General features: G+C 45.8%; 1 protein-coding gene across 1 annotated transcript; it reads right to left on the bottom strand.

Moving 5' to 3' along the window:
- Positions 1-7,912: 7,912 nt before the first annotated feature.
- On the bottom strand, positions 7,913-8,332 carry LOC136488146 (uncharacterized). Its single transcript, XM_066485168.1, has one exon. The coding sequence runs from the start codon at positions 8,330-8,332 to the stop codon at positions 7,913-7,915; it is 420 nt and encodes a 139-aa protein (XP_066341265.1).
- Between the last annotated feature and the right edge of the window lie 14,207 nt (positions 8,333-22,539).

The raw sequence follows: 22,539 nt of genomic DNA, 5'->3' as shown, positions 1-22,539 counted from the left end.
TTTTCTCTCCTTGTCAATTGCAGGTCAAATTGACTGGCACGTCATTAGGTTTTCAAAATCGGCTAGTTCTGTGTTGAAGCCAAGAAGATCTCTGGTCTCGTTCCACTTAGATCTTATGGCTTGCTGTGTGTTTATCACATTGCCACATTTTTGTGTCAATAGTTGGATTCAAGGAAGGCTTGACCAACCTTCAGCAGTGGCTACTTGGTGCTCTAGCTTCACAACCTCCATTTGATGTGTTCGATGTTATTATTTTAGAGATGGAGGACACCACAGTAGAGGGTATTAGGTCTTACAGCCTACTTGCTAGGGAGCTAGACCGTGGAGCCCACTTGAGTGAGTTGATGGAGTCGATTATAGAGTTTCTAGTTTATAGGATGACTTCGGTAGCTACAGATGCTCGACATGGGGGGCCAGCTGAGAGATAGTCCCGTCGTGCAGGCAGAGAGGTAGAGGCTAAGATATTGCAGAGCAGGATGAGGCCATTAGGGCTATTAGGCTTGTATAGCTTGAGCAGCATGATGTTCAGGAAGATCCGACAGATAGCTCTGATGAGGATTATCAACTGATTCCCTAGATGCCTCCCTATTCACATGACCATGAGCCAGGAGGTTCTAGTTCCACTCTAGCACAGTCACCGTCTATGGACCTAGCACTCCTTGCTATACTTGAGCGCCAGACCAATGCATAGGTGGAGCAGACTACCAGACTGACCACCATGATAGAGAACCAGGAGACCCGCTTCATGACTTTCATGGCACAACATCAGGCCAGGCGTGGGGGTATGGTCCCCGGTATACACAAGACAAGACATGGGCCGCACCATCAGAGGTGGCCCAGCCCACAAGATCATGGCATGCACGGCGCTGCTCGGCGTGCATCGCAAGATATTGTATAGTACCAAATAGGCTACTTTCCTTGTAACCCTACCCCTCCAGACTATATATGGAGAGGTAGGGGTCCCCTAGCGGACAGGCTACATCAAGATACATACATCTACACAATGATCCATACATCTCAATGCAATACATCAGAACACATAATGTAGGTATTATGTCATACTGATGGCCAAACCTGTCTAAATCTTGTGTCTTGGTGCTTGTATTACCATCTCGCTCCTGATCTCACTCACCTCTATGACAAATCTACCATCGTGGGATACCCCTCGGTGGACTACCGAGCATCTTTTGTCGACAGCTAGCGTGCCAGGTAGGGGTGTGCGCTTGATCCATGGTGAGCCAGATGGACCTCAAATCAACAGTGCGTTCTCGTCATCAATCTCGTGGAGATCCATGCCGGTCCACGACGACAATTCATCACTGGCTACATCAGCCCCTGCGACTGCAGATCCAATCTCGGAACCGCCTCCAAGGTCGCCTTCATCAACAACTCGCTGCCCGCTTCCTCGCTACCAGAGGAGGCAGATCAACAATGACGATCTCATCGCATCCATCGATAAGATCTATTGGAGGCTGCTTGGGAAACTCCAGGGGTTACGGCCCTACCCTTTGGGTTCGCCAACGTCGCCACTGCTTACCAACATGCCCTAAGGGGCAAATTCATCAACCAGGTTGAAGACGTCCATCCTCTCACCGACCAGATAGCGCCATACGCCGCCGACCAGACTTTTCGTCTAAAGCTAAGTCATGCTTTAATATTTTTCTAAATATTCTCCACTCTCCATATATCGCCACAAAGTTTCTCCAAACTATTTTCTCCATGTTTGCTCTCCAAATGATTTTCTGAACCCCCTGAACAGTCCTGTTGATGCTCGGATGCCTTCAGAGACAGCCCTATCTCCGGCTCCTCCCTACATGTGCACAAGTGTCTGCCCTCTACGTTATGGGTGGTCGGCAGTGGCTCCTTAGTGACGCTTGTTCCTCCTACACGTGCACGGGCTCCGCGCTCCGCGTTATGGTTAATAGGCTAGCTAGGGTTGGAGACTCAGCTACACACTAACTGTTCGGGCAGTTTATATTAAATACATCTTCGCTCCAACTGATCGCCAAGATACATACGCTATTTTTTCTCTGGAGTTCATATATCTTTACATCATGTACTACCCGTTCTACATGTTTGTATTGCAGGATCATCGTCCAGGTGATCGGATCACCTGGTGCTCGGGCTTCTCCACCGATCAACTGGTCAGACCGCTCGGTTCATGGACTCCGTCGCCGACTAGTTGATCGGACTGTTCGCCGGTCGCTTCTACTCAATGCTCACTTCGCCGCTGACCAGTTGACCAGACTGTTCGTCGCTCGTGCTTCATCGTCAGCTATGCCGGGGACTCCTCAGCGCTCGGTTTCTTCGTGCTCGAGGAGTAAGTGGGCACACTTCACCGCATGGATGTCGCTAGCTACACCAGGGACTCCTCAGTCCTCGGACCTCGCCAGCTACGCTGAGGACTCCTCAGTCCTCGGATCTCGCCAGCTTCGCATGGGACTCCTCGGTGCTCGAACATCGCCGCCTACGCCAGGGACTCATCGGTGCTAGGTCATCTCCAGCGGCGCTGGGACTCCTCGCTCCTCGGCGCTCGGACATCGCCAGCTTCATCGGGGACTCCTCGGTGCTCGGACATCGCCGCCTACACTGGGAACTCCTCGGTGCTCGGACATCGCCAGCGATGTCGAGGACTCCTCGCTCCTCGGTGCTCAGACATCGCCAGCTTCATCGGGGACTCCTCGGTGCTCGGACATAGCCGCCTACGCTGGGGACTCCTCGGTGCTCGGTCATCGCCAGCGACACCGGAGACTCCTCGCTCCTTGGTGCTCGGACATCGCCAGCGACGCTGAGGATTCCTCGGTGCTCAGACATCACCAGCGACGCCAGGGACTCCTCGCTCCTCGGTGCTCGGTCATCGCCAGCGACGCTGGGGACTCCTCGCTCCTCGGTGCTCGGTCATCGCCAGTGACGCCAGGGACTCCTCGCTCCTCGGTGCTCGGACATCACCAGCGACGCCGGGGACTCCTCGCTCCTTGGTGCTCGGTCATTGTCAGCGACGCCGGGGACTCCTCGCTCCTCGGTGCTCGGACATCGCCAGCGACACCGGGGACTCCTCGCTCCTCGGTGCTCGGACATCACCAGTGACGCTGGGGACTCCCCGCTCCTTGGTGCTCGGTTATCGCTACTCCTCGGTGCTCGGACATCACCAGCGACGACGGGGAATCCTCGCTCCTCGGTGCTCGGTCATCGCTAGCGATGCCGGGGACTCCTTGGTGCTCCCTTGGTGGTCGGATCTTACTATGTCTCATCGGTGTGCTATCAAGCTGCTCCATGCTGTTCGGATCAGGGAGCTGATCTTGGGCAACACGTCTGGGGTCTTAATGCGCGCACGTCGGATGACGTCGGCAAAGCTTTCAGACTTCTTTTTCTTTGACCCTGCTACAAGATTCATTCTTCATCTTCCAGCAGGCTCGGGGACTAAGTGGGCACACTTCACCTTGCGGTGAATGTGCTTATTCTCATCTTGTGGCTACGCCTGGGGACTGGCTGCCTGCTCAGCTGGTATTCTACTTTCTGACCCTGGCACCACGTGACTACGTCACCTACTATCAGGCTCAGGGACTAGCTGTGGGGGTATGGCCCCCGGTATACACAAGACAAGACATGGGCCGCACCATCAGAGGTGGCCCAGCCCACAAGATCATGGCGTGCACGGCGTTGCTCGGCGTGCATCGCAAGATATTGTATAGTACCAAATAGGCTACTTTCCTTGTAACCCTACCCCTCCAGACTATATAAGGAGAGGTAGGGGTCCCCTAGCGGACGGGCTACATCAAGATACATACATCTACACAACGATCCATACATCTCAATGCAATACATCAGAACACAGGATGTAGGTATTACGTCATACTAACGGACGAACCTGTCTAAATCTTGTGTCTTGGTGTTGGTATTACTATCTCGCTCCTGATCTTGCTCACCTCTATGATAAATCTACCATCGTGGGATACCCCTCGGTAGACTGCCGAGCATCTTTTGTCGACACCAGAACTGATCAAATTCACCTCCAGACTTAGTAGGACAGGGCGACACAGTATGATTTCATGGAGCATATCCTCAGGTTCACTGGAGCTCCAGCGTTCATCCCTCCAGTCCAGCAGCTTGGTCCTACAGCGACCACGACCCCAGTGGTTGTGTCCAGTGGACTTCAGAGTTAGGGGCAACAGTTCATTAGTCTGTATGCCTCTCTCGGATTCTAGGTTTCACAGTTCTTCGCTACTCCAGTCCCAGGGCAGGCACAGGGTTTATCAGCTCAGCGGTAGGTCTCCACAGGCTTTGCACCTAATCGGTTTGCTTCGGTGCTCGTCTTAGATGAACCAGTTTCCAGAGACCTATCGACAACATTTAGTGAGATCACAGGGCACCCCACTTCCCCACTTCAGGTGCTAGCTCCAGCTATAAGGACGATTGAGACATTCCCTTCTTTAGTCACTTTGTCTGAGCCCCCACCGCCAGTGAGTCAGCTTCCTACAGTGGCTCCTACGACAGAGACAGCGACAATCGTGGCTCCCGTCCTTATAGAGTTAGCCACAGGGTCCAGCTACAGGTGCAGCTTCAGAGTCACAGCAGGCCGACCCATCTCTAGAGTCTGCTTCTCAGGGTTCAGATTCAGAAGTTGACCTGACTCAGTTCGAGCTAGCACAGCATGCCTTAGCGCCCGATTTGTTTGTTTCAGCCCCGCCGACAGACCCTTAAATTTTGGTGCTTGGCGCCAAAGGGGGAGCGTGTGAGATGGATTTGTTCTTTTGAGTGTGATCATGCATATCATGTTTACTTTCATGCATTGTGAGATACTATGTTTTCATGCATTGTGAGATATTATGTGACATGTGTGTGCTCTCTACCTTGCTATATTAATGTCATGTCACTTGTTTATGCTCATTTATCCTACTTCCGTGTTATACTCTGTCTGAAATGAGCTTTATGTTTTGTACTCGTGCCTAGTTTATATCCTGAGTACATATGGTTGGCTTGGTTCGTATAAGCATGACTAATCCTTTGTTCTTATTGACACATGCTTATATGAACCAAGTATGATTAAAAAAACTCACTCATCTATTTTACAAACATACTCAAGGTTATGTTGTCATCAATCAACAAAAAGGGGGAGATTGAAAGCATCTAGACCCCTAGTGGGTTTCGGTGATTAATGATGACATAAGATTATTGTGACTAACATGTGTTTTGCAGAGGCAATTTAAGTTAGGTCATGATAATGGTGAATATTTGGGCAATCAATGGTTTTCATACCCCTATCAATGGAAATCATTTTGGTTTTTAAAGGATGAACGACAAGGTTAAGGACGGACTAGTTCTAAGTGTCAATTGGTGTTGGAGAGACACTTAGATTAGTTTAGGACTTTGTTTTTCCTTTGGCCATACTATAAAGGTGGGTATGAACTAGTAGCTTGACCTAGGTGAGTCTAATACGTTAGGGGTAGTGCACACTTGTCAAACTTAGCACTAGATAGCTCAGGGAAGGACCAAAGATCAACAACCTGTTCGTTTGGCTGTGGCTTGTCGTAAACGATCGTAAATTTCCAACCGGAACAGTATTTTTCTCTCACATAAACCAGCCAGCAGTACTTCTTCACGAACCAGCCAACCGAACAGGCTGCAAGTGGAACAAACCCTATTCAAAAAGTTTTTGAATCGGAAGTGAAAGGAGGGTTTGAATGAGCGTCGGACCAGTTTCGGCGAAGGCGTTGGACCAGATCGACGGGTATGTGGCACGTCTAGCAAGCTCCTCAGGCTAAGAGTGAGCGTCGGACCACTTTGACCAGGGCATCGGACTGGACAGGATCACTGTTCATTCAGTGGACTTTTATTCAGCGAGCGTCAGACTGGTATATAGCCGGCGTCGACCCAGTTTGTAACCGGTCTGATGGCTTCCAAAGAGGGTTTACTCGTGTTGGACAAGTCTGACGGGATACCGTCGGACCGGTTTTGGAGCACTGGCATGCAAACGGCTCCTTCTGATTCTGATAGTAGTACGTGCCCTGTTCACTCTATGAGGGTCGGGCTGGTCTGTCAGAACTGGTCCGACACCTCGCAGAAAAGTGAGACTTGGCTCAAAAGGCTATGGGCTTTTGTGTGTGTGTGGGGGGTATTTATACCTCATCTACTCATCCATGGAAGCTCTCTTGCCCATTTATTTAGCTGAGGAAACACATTTATGTGCAAGGGAGTGCAAGAGCCTAATGAGGTGTTTGAGATTTGATAATCCAAGGTTAAGAATCTCATTACACTACTAGAGAAACGGGTTTTAGTCCCGGTTGGGAAGGCCCTTTAGTCCCGGTTTTCCCAACCGGGACTAAATTCCCGGGACTAAAGGTCCACACCTAAAGGTCACCCACGTAAGAAAAAAATAAAGGAAATCCTCGAGGCCTCGCTTGCTCTACGTGAGATTTGAACCCAACACATCTCTCCTCACGCGTAGGTACATTACCAACTCAACTGCACACCACTTGTGACAGAGTCATGTGCGCTCTCCTTTTGAATAGACTCGTGGGAGACCTTTAGTCCCGGGTAAAAGACCTTTAGTCCTGGTTGAAGACACCAACCGAGACTAAAAAGTCACCCTTTAGTCCCGGTTGGTGTTACCAACCGGGACTAAAAGTTGGTGAACTTTTACTCCGGGTTGGTGACACCAACTGGGACTAAAGATAACTTTTAGTCCCAGTTGGTATTACGAACCGGGACTAAAAGTCCTTTAGTCCCGAACGCAAAAAATATCGAGACTAAAGGCTAAAATCGAAGTGGGTGAAAGGTCTGTTTTTTAGTAGTGTTAGTGGATAGGGAGTAGCAAATGTGCATCCACCTCTCTCATTAGACTTGTCATAGTCAAGTGAGAGTTTGTGATTGTTACTCTTGGTGATTGGCATCACCTAGACGGCTTGGTGCCGATTAGGAGCTTGGTGATCATCCGGCGGAGCTTGTGGATGACTCAACTCATCTTGTGAGCGGTTGTGAGCAATTCACCGCATCAGAGCAACAAAGAATCAGCCCATAGTGAGCACCTGATCCTTGCGCAGATCAAGGGGGGAGCTATACCCTTGCGCAGGTGCTCAAATGAGGACTAGTCGGGAATGCCGACTCTCTGATACTTTGGGAAAACATCATCGTGTTCATTTCCCTCTCTTTACTTTGAGCATTTATATTTGAGCAATTACATTATTGTATTTACATTCCTAGAATTGTCATGCTAGAGTAGGATTAGAACCTAGGGTGCAAAAATTTTGTTCGGTAAAATAGAAATCACTTTTAGGCTAAGCGATAGGACTTTATTGTTGCGAGAAAATTTAGAGAAGCCCAATTCACCCCCACTCTTGGGCATCTTGATCCTTTCATCAATATCCTTGACAACACTAGGTCCTTTCCAGGTTCCCTTCCTCTCCACACCGCTAGCTTTGCCATGTTTGGTCGTAGCCGTCCCTTCCTGCAGAGAAGACTTTGCTATTTGTCCCACCTTGGCGCCAATACTCTGAGAGAGAGACTGGGAAGAATCGCCACTAGATTCAACAAAAGAGTCAAAGCATGAGACTCTTTCCTTCACATTCACCATAGCCTCCATTGAAAATGGCAGGGACACATTGAGATTTGGAATTTTGCCATCCACCACCATCTTCTGAACACCATGAGCAAGATCGTTGGTGATGTCCTGGCTTACGCCCGCCTTTGGCGGTACAACAGAAGCATCTTCCTCACCCACCGTTGGTCCCATTGGACCATGACCACTTGTTGCACCGTTAGCAGTGTTTCCTTGTTGCCAAACACCAGAGGAGCTGTGCATTGACGCCACACAGTCCCTTTGTGGGCCGCAAAAGTTCAGACCTCTTTTGGCATTAGAAGCCACAACCTGAATGGAGATAGACCGACCCAGCTGCCTATGGAGCGGTGAGGCACACTACTCCTGCCCAAATTTAGCACTGTCTTCAATGTCCTCTTTAGTGCACTCCCTCATCGCATGGCCAATGTGGCCACAATTGAAGCAAAACAAAGGGGCTGCTTCATACTTGACCACAAACTCCATGACACCACAACTCTTCACCTTAATCGGAATGCTCTTTTTCAGTGGATCGACCAGGGGAAAATTGATCTTCACTCTCTTGAAGTCTTTGATGGATTCCCCAATCTCCAGGACCAGTCCCATCTTATTGTCAAGCGCCCGAACAAAGAAGTTGGTCATCATGCCCACCGGGATGTCATAGATACGAGTCCACACCGGGAGATTCATGATGATCATGTTTGATAGCTTCGAAAAGCCATCATACCTTATGAAGATGAGGGCGTACCCCTTGTGTTTCCACGACCCTTCATTCACCATGAAATTCAGCGTCCGCTCTGAGCCAAATTCAACTAGGTCCCCTATTAGCCTCACCTTCACCGGCTCCACTCCCCATGCAATACTCAGTTATGTAAACATATCCTTGGTGTTGTACAGTTGGCTCGAGTAGTAGAGTGCCACCGCCATCCATCTATCCTGCACTTCAATCACCACTTCCTCTTCGTCAAACACAAACTCCTCATCACTCACCTCCCCCTCCCCCGAATTGTCATTGCCGTGCACTATGAGTCTTCTGTCAATCACTGGTGTCTCTAACCTAGTCTATGCAGTCATGTTCCCCATGTCTTCTGGGGTTTTGTCTTCAGCATGGACCAGGTCTTGTAGATCCTTCACCGCGTCCTCCTTCGCATCTATCCCCGCCATCGTACCGTCTCCCGATCTACGCGTACACCTTACCGTAGTTCGGATGGGCAATCTCCTCATAGGAGATCCCTTTTCACCCCACCACGGAAGATGCACACAGCAAAGATGGAGACATCCGAGTTGGGAACCCAGCCGAAAGGATAATTAAACCCTAACTCCTACCGGTTGGAACTAAAGGTGCCTTAGGCGGACCGATCCACCCACCAAACGAGATCCGACGGTGATGGGAATCACCTCAGATGGAATCCATAAAAATGATGAGATGCGATCGATGAGAAACGCACGATCCACTCCTGGCCGGCCCTAGTAGGCATGCCGTAGTGGTAGAGGGCACGTAGAAGCCGGCGCTCTGGCGTGCCGACGGGGACCAGGGGTCACCGTGCAGTAAAGGAACTGGCGGCAGCCTAAACCCTAGAAGTCGCCCCATAGTCGCCCTAGAATCGCCACCTAGGTCGGTCCGTCATTTCCTTGGTGAAGTCTATTTGAACCAATAAACTATCAATGTAGTCCGATTTACCTTCACTAGTAGAGAACAGACCTTTGATCCTCGGCCAAAATGGGCTCTAGTCCCGGATTTTTTTACGCCCGGGACTAGAAATACCTTTAGTCCCGGTTGGTGGCTCCAACCGGGACTAAAGGTCCCTGCCCAACGGCTACTGCGCCAGACAGAGGTGGCAGGGACCTTTAGTCCCGGTTGGAGCCACCAACCGAGACTAAAGGTATACTTTTACTCCCGGTTGGTGGCTGCAACCGGGAGTAAAGGTCTACTCTCGGGCCGTGGCTGCGCCCGGGGTTGGAAAGTTACCTTTAGTCCCGGTTGGAGCCACCAACCGGGACGAAATGTCCCCCCTTTATATATCGGCCGTCTTCTTCTTCCTCCCCGAGCCCGAGCTCAGCATATTTTGAAGCTCACTGCAGTAGTGTTCTTGCTTCCTCCCTCCCTCCATTGTTCCTCCATCCATTCTTTGATTCCTCCATCGATTTCTTCGATTTCTCCGTCGATTCTTCAGTTGTAAAGGTTACCAATCTCATACTCTCATTTTCACCATTGTCTTATCTCATTTTGTTCACTATATATATATATGGTTCTTTATTGTGGTTTTTTTCATTTGTAAGCAATTTGAGCTCAAAATCACTTCAAGCTTGCATATTTACATGAAAGAAGGTTAAAGTAGCTAGTTGAACTTGCGGACCGTGTTCATCTCGGCGACCATGTTCTCTGCCGAGCAGTAACGGACGTCAAGGAGGAGCTTTGATTCTACGAGGGAGAGCGGCAACGGTTGTGGAAGACCGTGTTCCCTTCCTCGTAGAATCAGAGCTCTTCCTTGACCAAGTACGGTGCCGTTCGGTGGAGAAATGCTCGTCGAGATGATCACGTAAGCAAGTTCAACTAGTACGGATGTTTATTTATTCACATGTCCCGATATCGTCGCAGTAGTCTGTCAATCACCGTACTTTTTATTTTAACTTTTTATGAAATGAAAAACTTAGAAAATAGTTAGAAAATTATAGAAAATCCATACTAGTTGAACTTGCGGACCGTGTTCAGCTCAGCGAGCATGTTCTCTGTCGAGCGGTAACGGACATCAAGGAGGAGCTTTGATTCTATGAGGGAGAGCGACAACGGTCGTGGGAGACCGTGTTCCCTTCCTCGTAGAATCGGAGCTCTTCCTTGACTAAGTACGGTGTCGTCCGGTGGAGAAATGCTCGCCGAGATGATCACGTAAGCAAGTTCAACTAGTATGGATGGTTATTTATTCACATGTCCCGATATCGTCACAGTAGTCTGTCAATCACCGTACTTTTATTTTAACTTTTTATGAAATGAAAAACTTAGAAAATAGTTAGAAAATTATAGAAAATCCGTACTAGTTGAACTAGCGGACCGTGTTCATTTCGGCGAGCATGTTCTCTGCCGAACGGTAACGAACGTCAAGGAGGAGCTTTGATTCTACGAGAGAGAGCGACAACGGTCGTGGAAGACCGTGTTCCCTTCCTCGTAGAATCGGAGCTCTTCCTTGACCAAGTACGGTGCCGTCCGGTGGAGAAATGCTCGCCGAGATGATCACGTAAGCAAGTTCAACTAGTACGGATGGTTATTTATTCACATGTCCCGATATCGTCGCAGTAGTCTGTCAATCACCGTACTTTTTATTTTAACTTTTTATGAAATGAAAAACTTAGAAAATAGTTAGAAAATTATAGAAAATCCGTACTAGTTGAACTAGCGGACCGTGTTCATTTCGGCGAGCATGTTCTCTGCCGAGCGGTAACGGACGTCAAGGAGGAGCTTTGATTCTACGAGGGAGAGCGGCAACGATCGTGGAAGACCGTGTTCCCTTCCTCGTAGAATTGGAGCTCTTCGGTGGCCAAGTATGGTGCCGTCCGGTGGAGAAATGCTTGCCGAGATGATCACATAAGTAAGGTCAACTAGTACGGATGATTATTCATTCACATGTCCCGATATCATCGCAGTAGTCTGTCAATCACCGTACCCAAACGTAGTATATATATAAATATAAACGATAATCGATTGTTATGTGTGTACACTCCCATTCTTCTGTTAATTTGCGGAAATATCATGTGAATTACTTACCTGCCGCAGTAAAAGACGAGAACACAATGACCATTAAAAATATCATTGTTTAGATATCTAGATAATTTTATAGTTTCTTAATTTTATTTGTTTATAAAAGGAGAAATTTATAGTGTATTAAAAAATGAGTATAGAGAGTAGATGGCAACTGCTTTTGGGTCCTCGGCCTCTCATGGGTTTCCAAAGCGACTTAGGCCGGGCCTCCCTCTCATTCCATGCGGCAAGTGTCGTGATGAGACGAAGATTGTGATGGAGTACCGAGTGAAGAAGGAGGGTCCCAACAAGGATCGTATCTTCTACAAGTGTCCGGATCGCAATGTGAGTTATTTTATCGTATTTAATGATTATGGTTAGTTTATACCTATTTTCATGATGGTTGTGATTAAAGTTCTAATTTTTTGTTTTAATTTCAGTGGGATGGCAGTGGACGATGTGCAGGCTTCTACTAGGAGGAAGAGTATGTTGAACTCGTGCAAAAATATCTTGCACAATAGGCAGATACGGCGGCTAATGAGGCAGTGATCCAGCCGAAGAAGCCCAAAGATGTTGCACAATCGGGGGATCTGTCTGTTTTAGTTGAGATTGGTCGCGAAATCCTTGTGCTCCTGAAATGTATTTTAGCTTTAGTTCTTTTAGTGGTAGTTGGGATTGTCAACATTGTAGCGATGCTTTCATAAATTTGTATCTTTTGTGGTGGCACGCATGTTGTATAAATAATTAATTATGATCTAGGTTTTAATATGGTATTTATGTCATGTAATGCAGATGAGCCGTCATTGGATGTATAATGCTGATCGCCGCTCCCAAGAGTTTATTGACGGCGTGCATTCTTTGTTACGTGCGGCCGAGGCAAACAAACGCGACGGTTTCATGTGCTGCCCATGTGCCATATGTAATAATACGGTGGAATATCCTTGCTCAAGGACTCTTCATTCACACTTGTTCAAGTCGGGTTTCATGCCAAACTATATTTGTTGGACAAAGCACGGAGAAACCGGTGTTGTAATGGAAGAAGGTCAAGAAGAACAATGGGACGACAATGATATTATTCCCGATGGTGCGTGCTTCAATGATACTGCAATGGGAGAAGCTGAAGAAGAGGTAGCCGCAGAAGATGAGCCGGCTGATGATCTTTCTCAGGTCATTCGTGACGCACAAAGAGAAAAAGTTCGAGCGGATGCTAGAAGATCACAAGAAATTATTGTACCCAACTTGTGATGCAGGGCAGAAAAAGTTGGGAACCACACTAGAATTGCTGCAATGGAAGGCAAAGAATGGTGTATCTGACAAGGGATTTGGAGAGTTACTAAAAATCCAAAAGAAGATGCTTCTGAAGGACAATGAATTGCCCGCCACTACCTACGAAGCAAAACAAGTTGTCTGTCCTATGGGGCTAGAAATAGAGAAGATACATGCATGTCCTAATGACTGCATCCTATACCGTGGCAAAGAGTACGAGAAATTGGATGCATGCCCGGTATGCCATGCGTCGCGGTATAAGATCAGGCGAGATGACCCTGGTGATGTTGAGGGCGAACGTCCGTGGAAGAAAATCCCTGCCAAGGTTATGTGGTATGCTCCTATAATACCACGCTTGAAACGTCTGTTCAGAAACAAAGAACATGCAAAATTGTTGCGATGGCACAAAGAAGACCGTAAGGTAGATAATATGTTGAGACACCCTGCTGATGGGTCCCAGTGGAGAGCAATCGACAGAGAATTCCCGGAGTTTGCAAATGACGCAAGAAACTTAAGGTTTGCTTTAAGTACAGATGGTATCAATCCTTTTGGAGAGCAGAACAGTAGTCATAGCACTTGGCCTGTTACTCTAAGTATCTACAACATTCCTCCTTGGTTATGCATGAAGCGGAAGTTCATTATGATGACTGTGCTCATCCAAGGCCCAAAGCAACCTGGCAATGACATCGATGTGTACCTAAGACCACTTATTGACGAACTTCTTATTTTGTGGAATAAAGAAGGTGTACGTGTGTGGGATGAGTACAAACAGGAACACTTTGATCTGCGAGCATTATTGTTCGTAACAATCAATGATTGGCCTACTCTAAGTAATCTTTTAGGACAGTCAAACAAGGGATATAATGCATGCACACACTGCTTCGGTGATATTAGAGGTGTATTCTTGAAAAAATGTCGAAAGGTCGTGTACCTTGGCCATCGTCGATTTCTTCCTGCAAATCACCCCGTAAGAAAGAAAGGCAAGCATTTTAAAGGGAAGGCAGACCACCAGACCAAGCCTCGCAACCGAACCGGTGAGGATGTACTCGATATGGTCAATGATGTGAAAGTCGTCTTTGGAAAAGGACATGGAAGCCAACCTGTTCTGAACGACGCTAACGGTCATGCACCCATGTGGAAGAAGAAGTCCATATTTTGGGACCTACCCTATTGGCAAGTCCTAGAGGTCCGCAGCTCGATCGACGTGATGCACCTGACGAAGAATCTTTGTGTGAACCTGCTAGGCTTTATGGGTCTGTATGGAAAGCCTAAGGACACATTTGAAGCACGATAGGACCTGCGTTGTTTGAGAGAAAGAGACAACCTGCATCCAGAGAAGACAGATGATGGACGCCATTACTTACGTCCTGCTAGCTACACTCTAAGCAAAGAGGAGAAGGAAATCATGTTTGAATGCTTAAACAACATCAAGGTACCATCTGGATTCTCCTCGAATATAAAGGGTGTTATAAATGTGCCAGAGAAGAAATTCTATAACTTAAAGTCCCATGACTGTCACGTTCTCATGACGCAATTACTTCCAGTTGCATTAAGAGGAATTCTACCTCCAAATGTACGTCTAGCCACCGTGAAGCTATGTGCATTCCTCAATGCAATTTCTCAGAAGGCAATTGATCCAACTGATCTAGCTAAACTACAGAATGATGGGGTTCAATGTCTCGTCAGCTTTGAGTTGGTGTTCCCTCCTTCCTTCTTTGATATTATGACACACCTCCTAGTTCACCTAGTTAAGGAGATTTTCACTCTCGGTCCTGTGTTCCTACACAACATGTTCCCCTTAGAGAGATTCATGGGAGTCCTGAAGAAATATGTTCACAACCGTGCTCGCCTAGAAGGAAGCATCGCCAAGGGCTATGGAACATAAGAGGTCATTGAGTTCTGTGTTGACTTTATTCCCAACCTTGACTCGATTGGTGTTCCTGAATCAAGACATGAGGGGAGACTAGGCGGAAAGGGGACACTAGGGAGGAAAACATATATTGGTACGGATGATGATTATTTCAATAAAGCGCACTATATAGTTCTACAGAACTCCTCTTTGGTAGATCCGTATATTGAGACACACAAGGATCTCTTACGATCCGAGTTTCTAGGGAAGACTGAAGCTTGGATTACGCGTAAGCACATGGAAACTTTCGGCGGTTGGTTGCGAAAAAAATGTCAAGGTGATGAGAGCATCCATGAGCAACTGTATTTATTGGCTATGCAACCATCATGGCATATTGTCACATACAAAGGGTACGAGATAAATGGGAACATATTCTACACAGTAGCCCAAGATAAAAGGAGTACCAACCAAAACAGTGGTGTCCACATAGATGCCACAGACCTGAATGGGAATAAGCAGACATATTATGGACGCATAGATGAAATATGGGAACTAGAATATGCACCTACTTTGAAGATCCCATTGTTCAAGTGCCAATGGGTCAAGGTGATCGGAGGCGGGGTAACAGTAGACAACGAGTATGGAATGACAACAGTAGACCTTAGTAATATTGGGTACAAAGATGAACCATTCGTCCTTGCCAAGGATGTGAATCAGGTGTTTTATGTCAATGATATATCTACCAAACCAAAAAGAGGGAAAAACGATAATGACTCAACCAAAGAGCCAAAGCGCCACATAGTTCTTTCAGGGAAAAGAGTCATCGTGGGAATTGAGGACAAGTCGGACATGTCAGAAGATTATGGAAAGGATGACCGAATTCCGCCATTCAAAGTGAACAAAGACCCTAGCATCTTGGTAAATGATGAGGACACTCCATGGTTATGACGCGATCATAACCAAGGGACATACGTAAAGAAGAAGTTCACTGCTGTGCCCACTTGATGATATAGTGATTTAATGTAGTGTGTGTTTGAGATATTATGTAATAATTGTGAATTCAGATGTTTATTATGTCATATTTCAAATTAAATCAATGTTTGATTTGGTGGGATTTCTCTCTCAAAAAGGTAAATTAGGATATTGAGTGATGAAAAATTAAAATATTAACGTTAAAATGATGTGAAAACAAATTTCCTGTCCAAAACCAATAGTTTTAATAATTTTAATTAAACACTACATTTTTGCATTAACGAAATAATAAATATTAGTTACATTATGTTTTATAATTGTAACAAAAAATAAAAAAAGTTAGGTTATAGATTTTTCCTATGTGCAATAAAGAAAAAGAAAATCCATATTTTTAACAAAATAATTTTATGCCTTTTATTTAATTTACTATGTATTTAACAAAAACTATTGCATTTCTATTGTATTTAACAAGACTATTGCTTAAAACAGGCAGGAAATGAAACTGCAGGCACCTTTACTCCCGGGTGGGAAGCCCACCCGGGAGTAAAGGTGGGCTGTAGTTTCGTGGCCCGCCAAAAAAAACCCTTTACTCCCGGTGCGTGTTACCAACCGGGAGTACGCACCGGGAGTAAAGGGACCTTTACTCCCGGTTGGTAACTCGCACCGGAAGTAAAGGGTTTTTACTCCCGGCTGGTGGCTGCCACCGGGAGTAATTCTCTCTGGTATATAACCGCCAGCGCCTGGCGCAGATCGATCCGCTCGTCTTCTTCCTTGTCGAACACCGCCGTCCTCTTCTTCCTCACGCTGCCGTCTGTTCGCCTTCCGTGACACCGCCGCCCTCTTCTTCCTCGTGCGGCCTCCACCGCGCGCGCCCGTGCCCCTCCTCCGCGCGCGCCCGTGGCCCTCCACCGCGCCCTCCTCCGTGCGCGTCCGAGGCCCTCCACTGCCGAGCTCAAGGTGATCAGTTCGTCTCTCTGTACATTCTCAGACGTTGGCCGGAAAACTTCAAAAAATGTTATATTTTGCTGTGATACCGAATATAGATTTTCTAAAGTAAATTACAAATGTCCTAGATTTTATATACGCAGATATCATATAAAAATGAAGGAAAACTTCAATGTTTCTTCATTTGCTAAAGTAATATGAGCATTACATATTTTTTCCAGGAAGACTATCTTCAAACTTTATATCATAGCATCAGAGACGAAGTATTGTGCCTATAGAAGAAGAAAATAAATTCTTATCATTTCGGAAATAGTAATGGTTATATTAGCAATAAGACACATATACTTACATTTCATAATGACTTATACTTACATTATCAGCATAGAATTTTCTCATATGATGAATGACTACATGGTTCACATGGTACATAGGATCACAACATCACGCACCGACACCGCCCCGGCCCGCCTCACGTCGTCGTCGTCAGCACGCCGGCCTGCCTCACGTCATCGTCGTCAGCACGCCGGCCCGCCTCACGTCGTCGTCGTCAGCACACCGGCCACCGCGCCGACACGTATATATATGTCATTTGTATTCATATGCATGTATATATACGTTGCGGAGCACCGCCGCCCTCGTTCGCCCATGCGTTTCTATGTATACGGCGGAGCACCGCCGCCCTCGTTCACCCATGTGTACAGACATATATATGGCGGAGTGGAGCACCGCCACTCTTGTCACACTGCCCTCTCTCGCGGCCTAGTCGATCAACATTCGTATTATCGTTATCGTTAACGCTAAACAATCACACCAGGGCGAACCACGCTGTTGATGTCACCGACGTGGTTCGCCCTTGTCACCGACGCAATTCGCCCTTGGCCATTTATGTATAGCCCTAATTCACCCTAGTACCGACGCAGTTCGCCCTAGTGTGGCGAATTGCGTCCGTGACCGAGGGGCAAGATTTAATAATGCATTTGTTCGTAGATTTTACGCATGTAAGCAAAGATTTGACGTACTATATATTGGTTTTGTTTTTTGAAGCTAGATGGCCGACCCGAGAAACATGGATGAGGAGGAGTTGATGATGAATTTGATCAACACTGGCACTCAAGTTGCTGGCGATGATGATGCTAAAAATAACATGCAAGAGGATGCAGATGACGGGAGTCAGTACTTAGCTCTTGAACAAAATGAGCAACAACATATTGGCCAAGTATATATTTTTTATTATTAGCTATATATATTATCATATGTCTTATGTGTGCTCATGACATTAAAAATAATGTTTATGTTTTGTAGGCCTCTGGATCAACATCAACAACTACAACGAAGAGTAAAAATGTTCGAGGTCCCAAAAAGCCATTGGAGGGCCGCTTCATCATCTCGGAGTTCAATGTGGATACAGGAGAACCGGGGGGCCGAATAAAATGAAATTTGTGCACCACTGTGGTTACCTTGTACGGGACCGGCTCCCGATCAGTACCCACGAATGGAAGAAGAAGACCAATGCTCCTCATATCAGTTTTGTCTCCGATCGTCACAAGACATTAATTTGGAAAGATGTCTTGGTACATTTCACGCTCCAAACAGATGGTTATGATGATATAATAGATGGTGATGAATTGAAGGAGCGAGTTAGGGATTGGGCAATGAAGAAGATGGCTACCTAGTTTCAGACTTGGAAGAAACACCTATACACGACGTATGTCAAGAAGAACATAGCACCAGATTTTACTGTCCCAGGCCCGATCTCAAAGCAGAGGCCCTATTGGGATGAGTTTGTACAGTACAAGACTTCGGAAGAGGGTGTGAGTCGGGTGATAAAGAACCAACGTAATGCCCAACAGAAGACATACCACCATAACTTGGGATCAGGTGGCTACCCGACTGCCATTAAGAAGTAGAACAAAATGAAAGCAGACCTTCTTGCCAAGGGTATTAGACCAGAATCACTCGAGTAGGGAGAACATGCAAAGAATTGGTTTTTCGCTCATGGGGGAACACTGGACTAGGAGACAGGGAAGTGCGTTTATGGCGCAAGACTGCAAGAAGCAGCAGAAAGATTGTTTTATGCTCAGAGAGCTACTGCTAGTGGTGCGTTCAGGCCCAACAGAGAGAAGGATGAGCTGACATACGCCATCGGGACTATTGAACATGGTGGCCGAACTAGAGGCAAAGGAAGTGTCTCGTGGGAGCATGGATTCCCTCAGGACAGACCATCCTACAGAAGCCGCCAGAGAAAGAAGGAAGAAGAGGCACAGCGGCTCCAGAGGTTGGAGGAAGCGGTGCGTGAAGCACAGGAGCGGGAAAAAACCTTGAAGCGAGAATGCAGGAGGAAATCAGAAGGCAAGTGCAAATAGCAGTGAGTGCAAGCAAGCAGGCATCAGAGCCAGGAATCAACATTAGCCAATCTGTTCAGTTGAAAAGCAGTTGCGCTTCCACGGAGATACCAAATCAAGGGGACACAGGACTGCGCTTCCCTGTGGATGACGTCACTGAACCTTGTACAACGTGTGAGCTACACATTCCGAAGGGGAATTCCACAATCAAGGTGACTATTAGTCTTGTTAATCCTATCGACCGAACCAAGACACCAAGGATTCATGGGAATATAATCCAAGAAGGATATGCTACCATCTCAGTAGATAAAGCTGAAAAAGGTTTTAGTGATTTGCCTCTTGATATTCCTGGAGGTGATGGCGAGAAGACTCTAGGAGAAGCGGAGAAGATATTCATTCTATGGCGCAAGCGCTACATCATCATTCCAGGGATGTCGGCTCCACCTCCTCCTGAACTACCTCAACATAGGTACGTGCGGATGAAAACACTACATCATTAATTTGTATTGGCTTAAATAATTAACAATCTGCTCATAATAATATGTCATTCCTTTTTTTGTAGCAGATCCTCCCCCAACCTAAATCCAATTGTTCAATCGCCAGATCATCATAGTGCTCTGTACGATGACATTGTGTTGGAAGGCGAGGCTGCATCCACACCATCCCCAAGGAGGTCTCCAACGCCGCAGCTGCCACCTCCAAGGAGGTCTCCAACGCCGCTGCCAACACCTCCAAGGAGGTCTCCAACACCTCCCCCGCCCCCGCCTACCAAGAAGCCTAGCAAGAGGCCAGCCCCGCAAACGAAGAACCAGTCCCCGCCTGCAAAGAAAGCCACCGTGAAACCAAGGGCTATTCCCAAAATAATATCTGAAGAGAAGGAAGAAGGAACTGATGCATATAAAAAAGATATGTCTAGATTCTATGACAAACTTAAAAAGAATCAAGAAGCAAGGAGAAACCCAGAGAAACCGTACTTCTTCATAGCTCCAGATATTCTAAGAAAAAGGGTGGCTTCTTACCAGCAACAACAGTGGGAATCTCGTAAGCCGTCCAAATCAACGTTATCGGACTATGACCGCACTCTCACCAAGTCAATTGAGGCGGCACAGAAAAAGAAGCGGGCAAGGAAAGGAGTTGCCCAACTCGGACAACAAGCGCACCAATCAGTCCCCCCACTAGTTGTTGGTAATGAATATGGTTCGAATTTAGGATTAATGCATCAGGCAAACATACCTCCGGATGTCGATTTGGATCACCTTGGTGAATTTATTGATGAGACTGGTCTCGACCTTTACCAGATGTTTACTGATGGAAACATTGAGAGTGCGGCGGAGGTTGATATTTGGAAGAAAAAATTTGTACTAGGCCAGAGTCTATACAACCCTCAAGCCTTATCTGATCTGGGGACGCAAATGTACTTGCTAAACAAGTGGTACATGCAGGCGTCTACCGGTGGAGACTTCTGCGTTGGTGTCAGAATTAGAGACGAACATTGGTTCCGTGGCGATGATGTTATGTATGTTGACTTTGCAGAATTTCATCAACTATGCCACCTGACCTCTCTGGACAAAGTTATCATTAGCTGCTATTGCCTGTAAGTAATAATTCTTTCGATCTATTATTAAACTCATCATATGTGTGTATATGCATATAAATTATCCTAACAAGTACTATATATATGCAGATTTACAATGACAGAGCTCAGAAAGGAAGGCTGCAATGAAATTGGTTTTGTTGATCCCCATATAATATTCAAAGACCCAGTTACTCCAAAGACTAATTGGAAGTCTGAGTCAGAGAGTAACCTCATGAACTTCTTAGTGAACCAACGCCACAAGAAGGATATACTCTTTCCCTACAACTTCAAGTGAGTGTTAATAATGTCGATCATTATTAATGGCTCATATGTTGATTCTAGTTAATTAATGAGTGTTATGCGTTATATCCTATAAACACATGCAGCAATCACTGGATATTGATGGACATCGATCTGGTGAAAAGTCACTTGATAATCTATGACTCGATGAGAAAACTACAACAAGACTACCAAGATATGATAGATATTATCCAGAGGTAATTTCGGTATCTCTAGCAACTATATATACACACAAACATGATGATTAACTATATCTAATGACGTGGCAAATTTTTTATTGGGCAGTGTTTGGAAAACCTTTATTGAGAAGCAACACATGGGAAAATACAAAACGCCACTGAATGTAATCCCTTTGAAAGTAAGTCCCCTAAATCGCATCATCTTTATTAATTAGACATATAGCTTTCACCGGATCACCAGATTGGATGACAAATCTTTTTCTCGTAAAGTGGTGTCTGAGGCAGGAACAGGGGAACAACTACTGTGGTTACTATGTTTGCAAGTTTATCAAGGTGGTCTCTCAAAAAACTCCTACAGAGAGACTCAAAGTACGTTAAAAATACACTATATATTCATTTAATTATTATTATTGATTGTGTTACTATGTCTTTATATATATATATATATATATATATATATATATATATATATATATATATATATATATATATATATGTACATATATTAATTTATTTTCCTTTAATTCAAACCTGTAGACTCGATGGTTGGAGGAAAAGGTCATACGGCAAGACCAAATCAAAGCAATTCAAGAGTCTATAGCCGGATTTTTTAATGAGCAGGTCATCGATTCCAAGGGCGAGTTCTACTTCGACCCAACACTGCCATGGAAGCCAAGCTAGAGGATGAGAGAAAACTTGTTATATCACAACAACTGTAATGCAATCTTTTTGTAATATATGCACATGAAATAATATAATGTAAAATACACATATGCATGCATGCATGTAAATATATATATGATGCATGCATGCATATATATATATATATATATTTTTCTATGCTTGAATTGTGTGATTTAATACGTTCATTGTGCTTGAACCGAAACATACTATACGCGCGTATAAATGTATAATTAGCAGCGTACAATATGACTTCGAAAACCTATTTTGAAAAGAAAATTTAGTCCCGGTTCGTATTACCAACCGGGACTAATGGTGCCGGCCATCGTGGCATGTCAGGAGGCACCTTTAGTCCCGGTTGGTAATACGAATCGGGACTAAAGGTCCTCCTTTAGTCCCGGTTCCTGACCCGGGACTAAAGGACCCCCTTTAGTCCCGGATGCTTGCTCCCGGGTGGGGAACCGGGACTAGAGGGGGTTCCCCACCGGGAGTAAAGCTCTGTTCTCTACCAGTGCTTCCTCGTGCTGATATAGTTGAAGGAGCCAAAACATCCAATTTTCTAGTTTAAGGAGGTAAATCAAATCAGAGTAATAATTGAAGAGGGTTAGAAGCACTTTTTCAATTAATTTTTGTATATTGTTAATTTCATCCGTGGGTCACTCGTTCGTGGACAATGCCTACCCATACAAAGGCCTAGACACCCAAAATTCACCGGTTAGTATATTGTTCATTCTGACCACGTGTTCGGCCCAACAACACCTATTAAAAAATTGGCATCTTGTTGTGAAGTTATGAAAAATTAGAAATCACACAGCAGGACAAATCGTAAAGTAGAACTTGTTCATAAAAGATGTTTATGCAATGGGTAACCTGCAGACTCTACACCAGAAGCGTGTATGAGTATGATGAATACACTTGTGGATGTAAAACTTTACTAGATGAATCTTACACATGCTGACTCAGATACTTTACAAGTTTCATCCATGATCTGACAGGTATACCATCTTTTTACAGGACAATACAAAATAGACTTTCCAACAATCATACTGAGAAGAAAGTTTGATGGGATAATAATCTATTTTTGGTGGAACATTTGGAAGGAGAGAAACAGGCGAACTTTCCAACAAAAATCTTTAAACCCAAG

Source organism: Miscanthus floridulus, chromosome 10 (genome assembly GCF_019320115.1).
Source record: "Miscanthus floridulus cultivar M001 chromosome 10, ASM1932011v1, whole genome shotgun sequence".
Classification (NCBI taxonomy): Eukaryota; Viridiplantae; Streptophyta; class Magnoliopsida; order Poales; family Poaceae; genus Miscanthus; species Miscanthus floridulus.
This window is presented reverse-complemented; position numbering and strand designations above follow the sequence as displayed.

Bases quoted from the DNA above. Each gene is read 5' to 3' on its own strand.
- LOC136488146 (XM_066485168.1), bottom strand. From the start codon at position 8,332: ATGGTGAATGAAGGGTCGTGGAAACACAAGGGGTACGCCCTCATCTTC.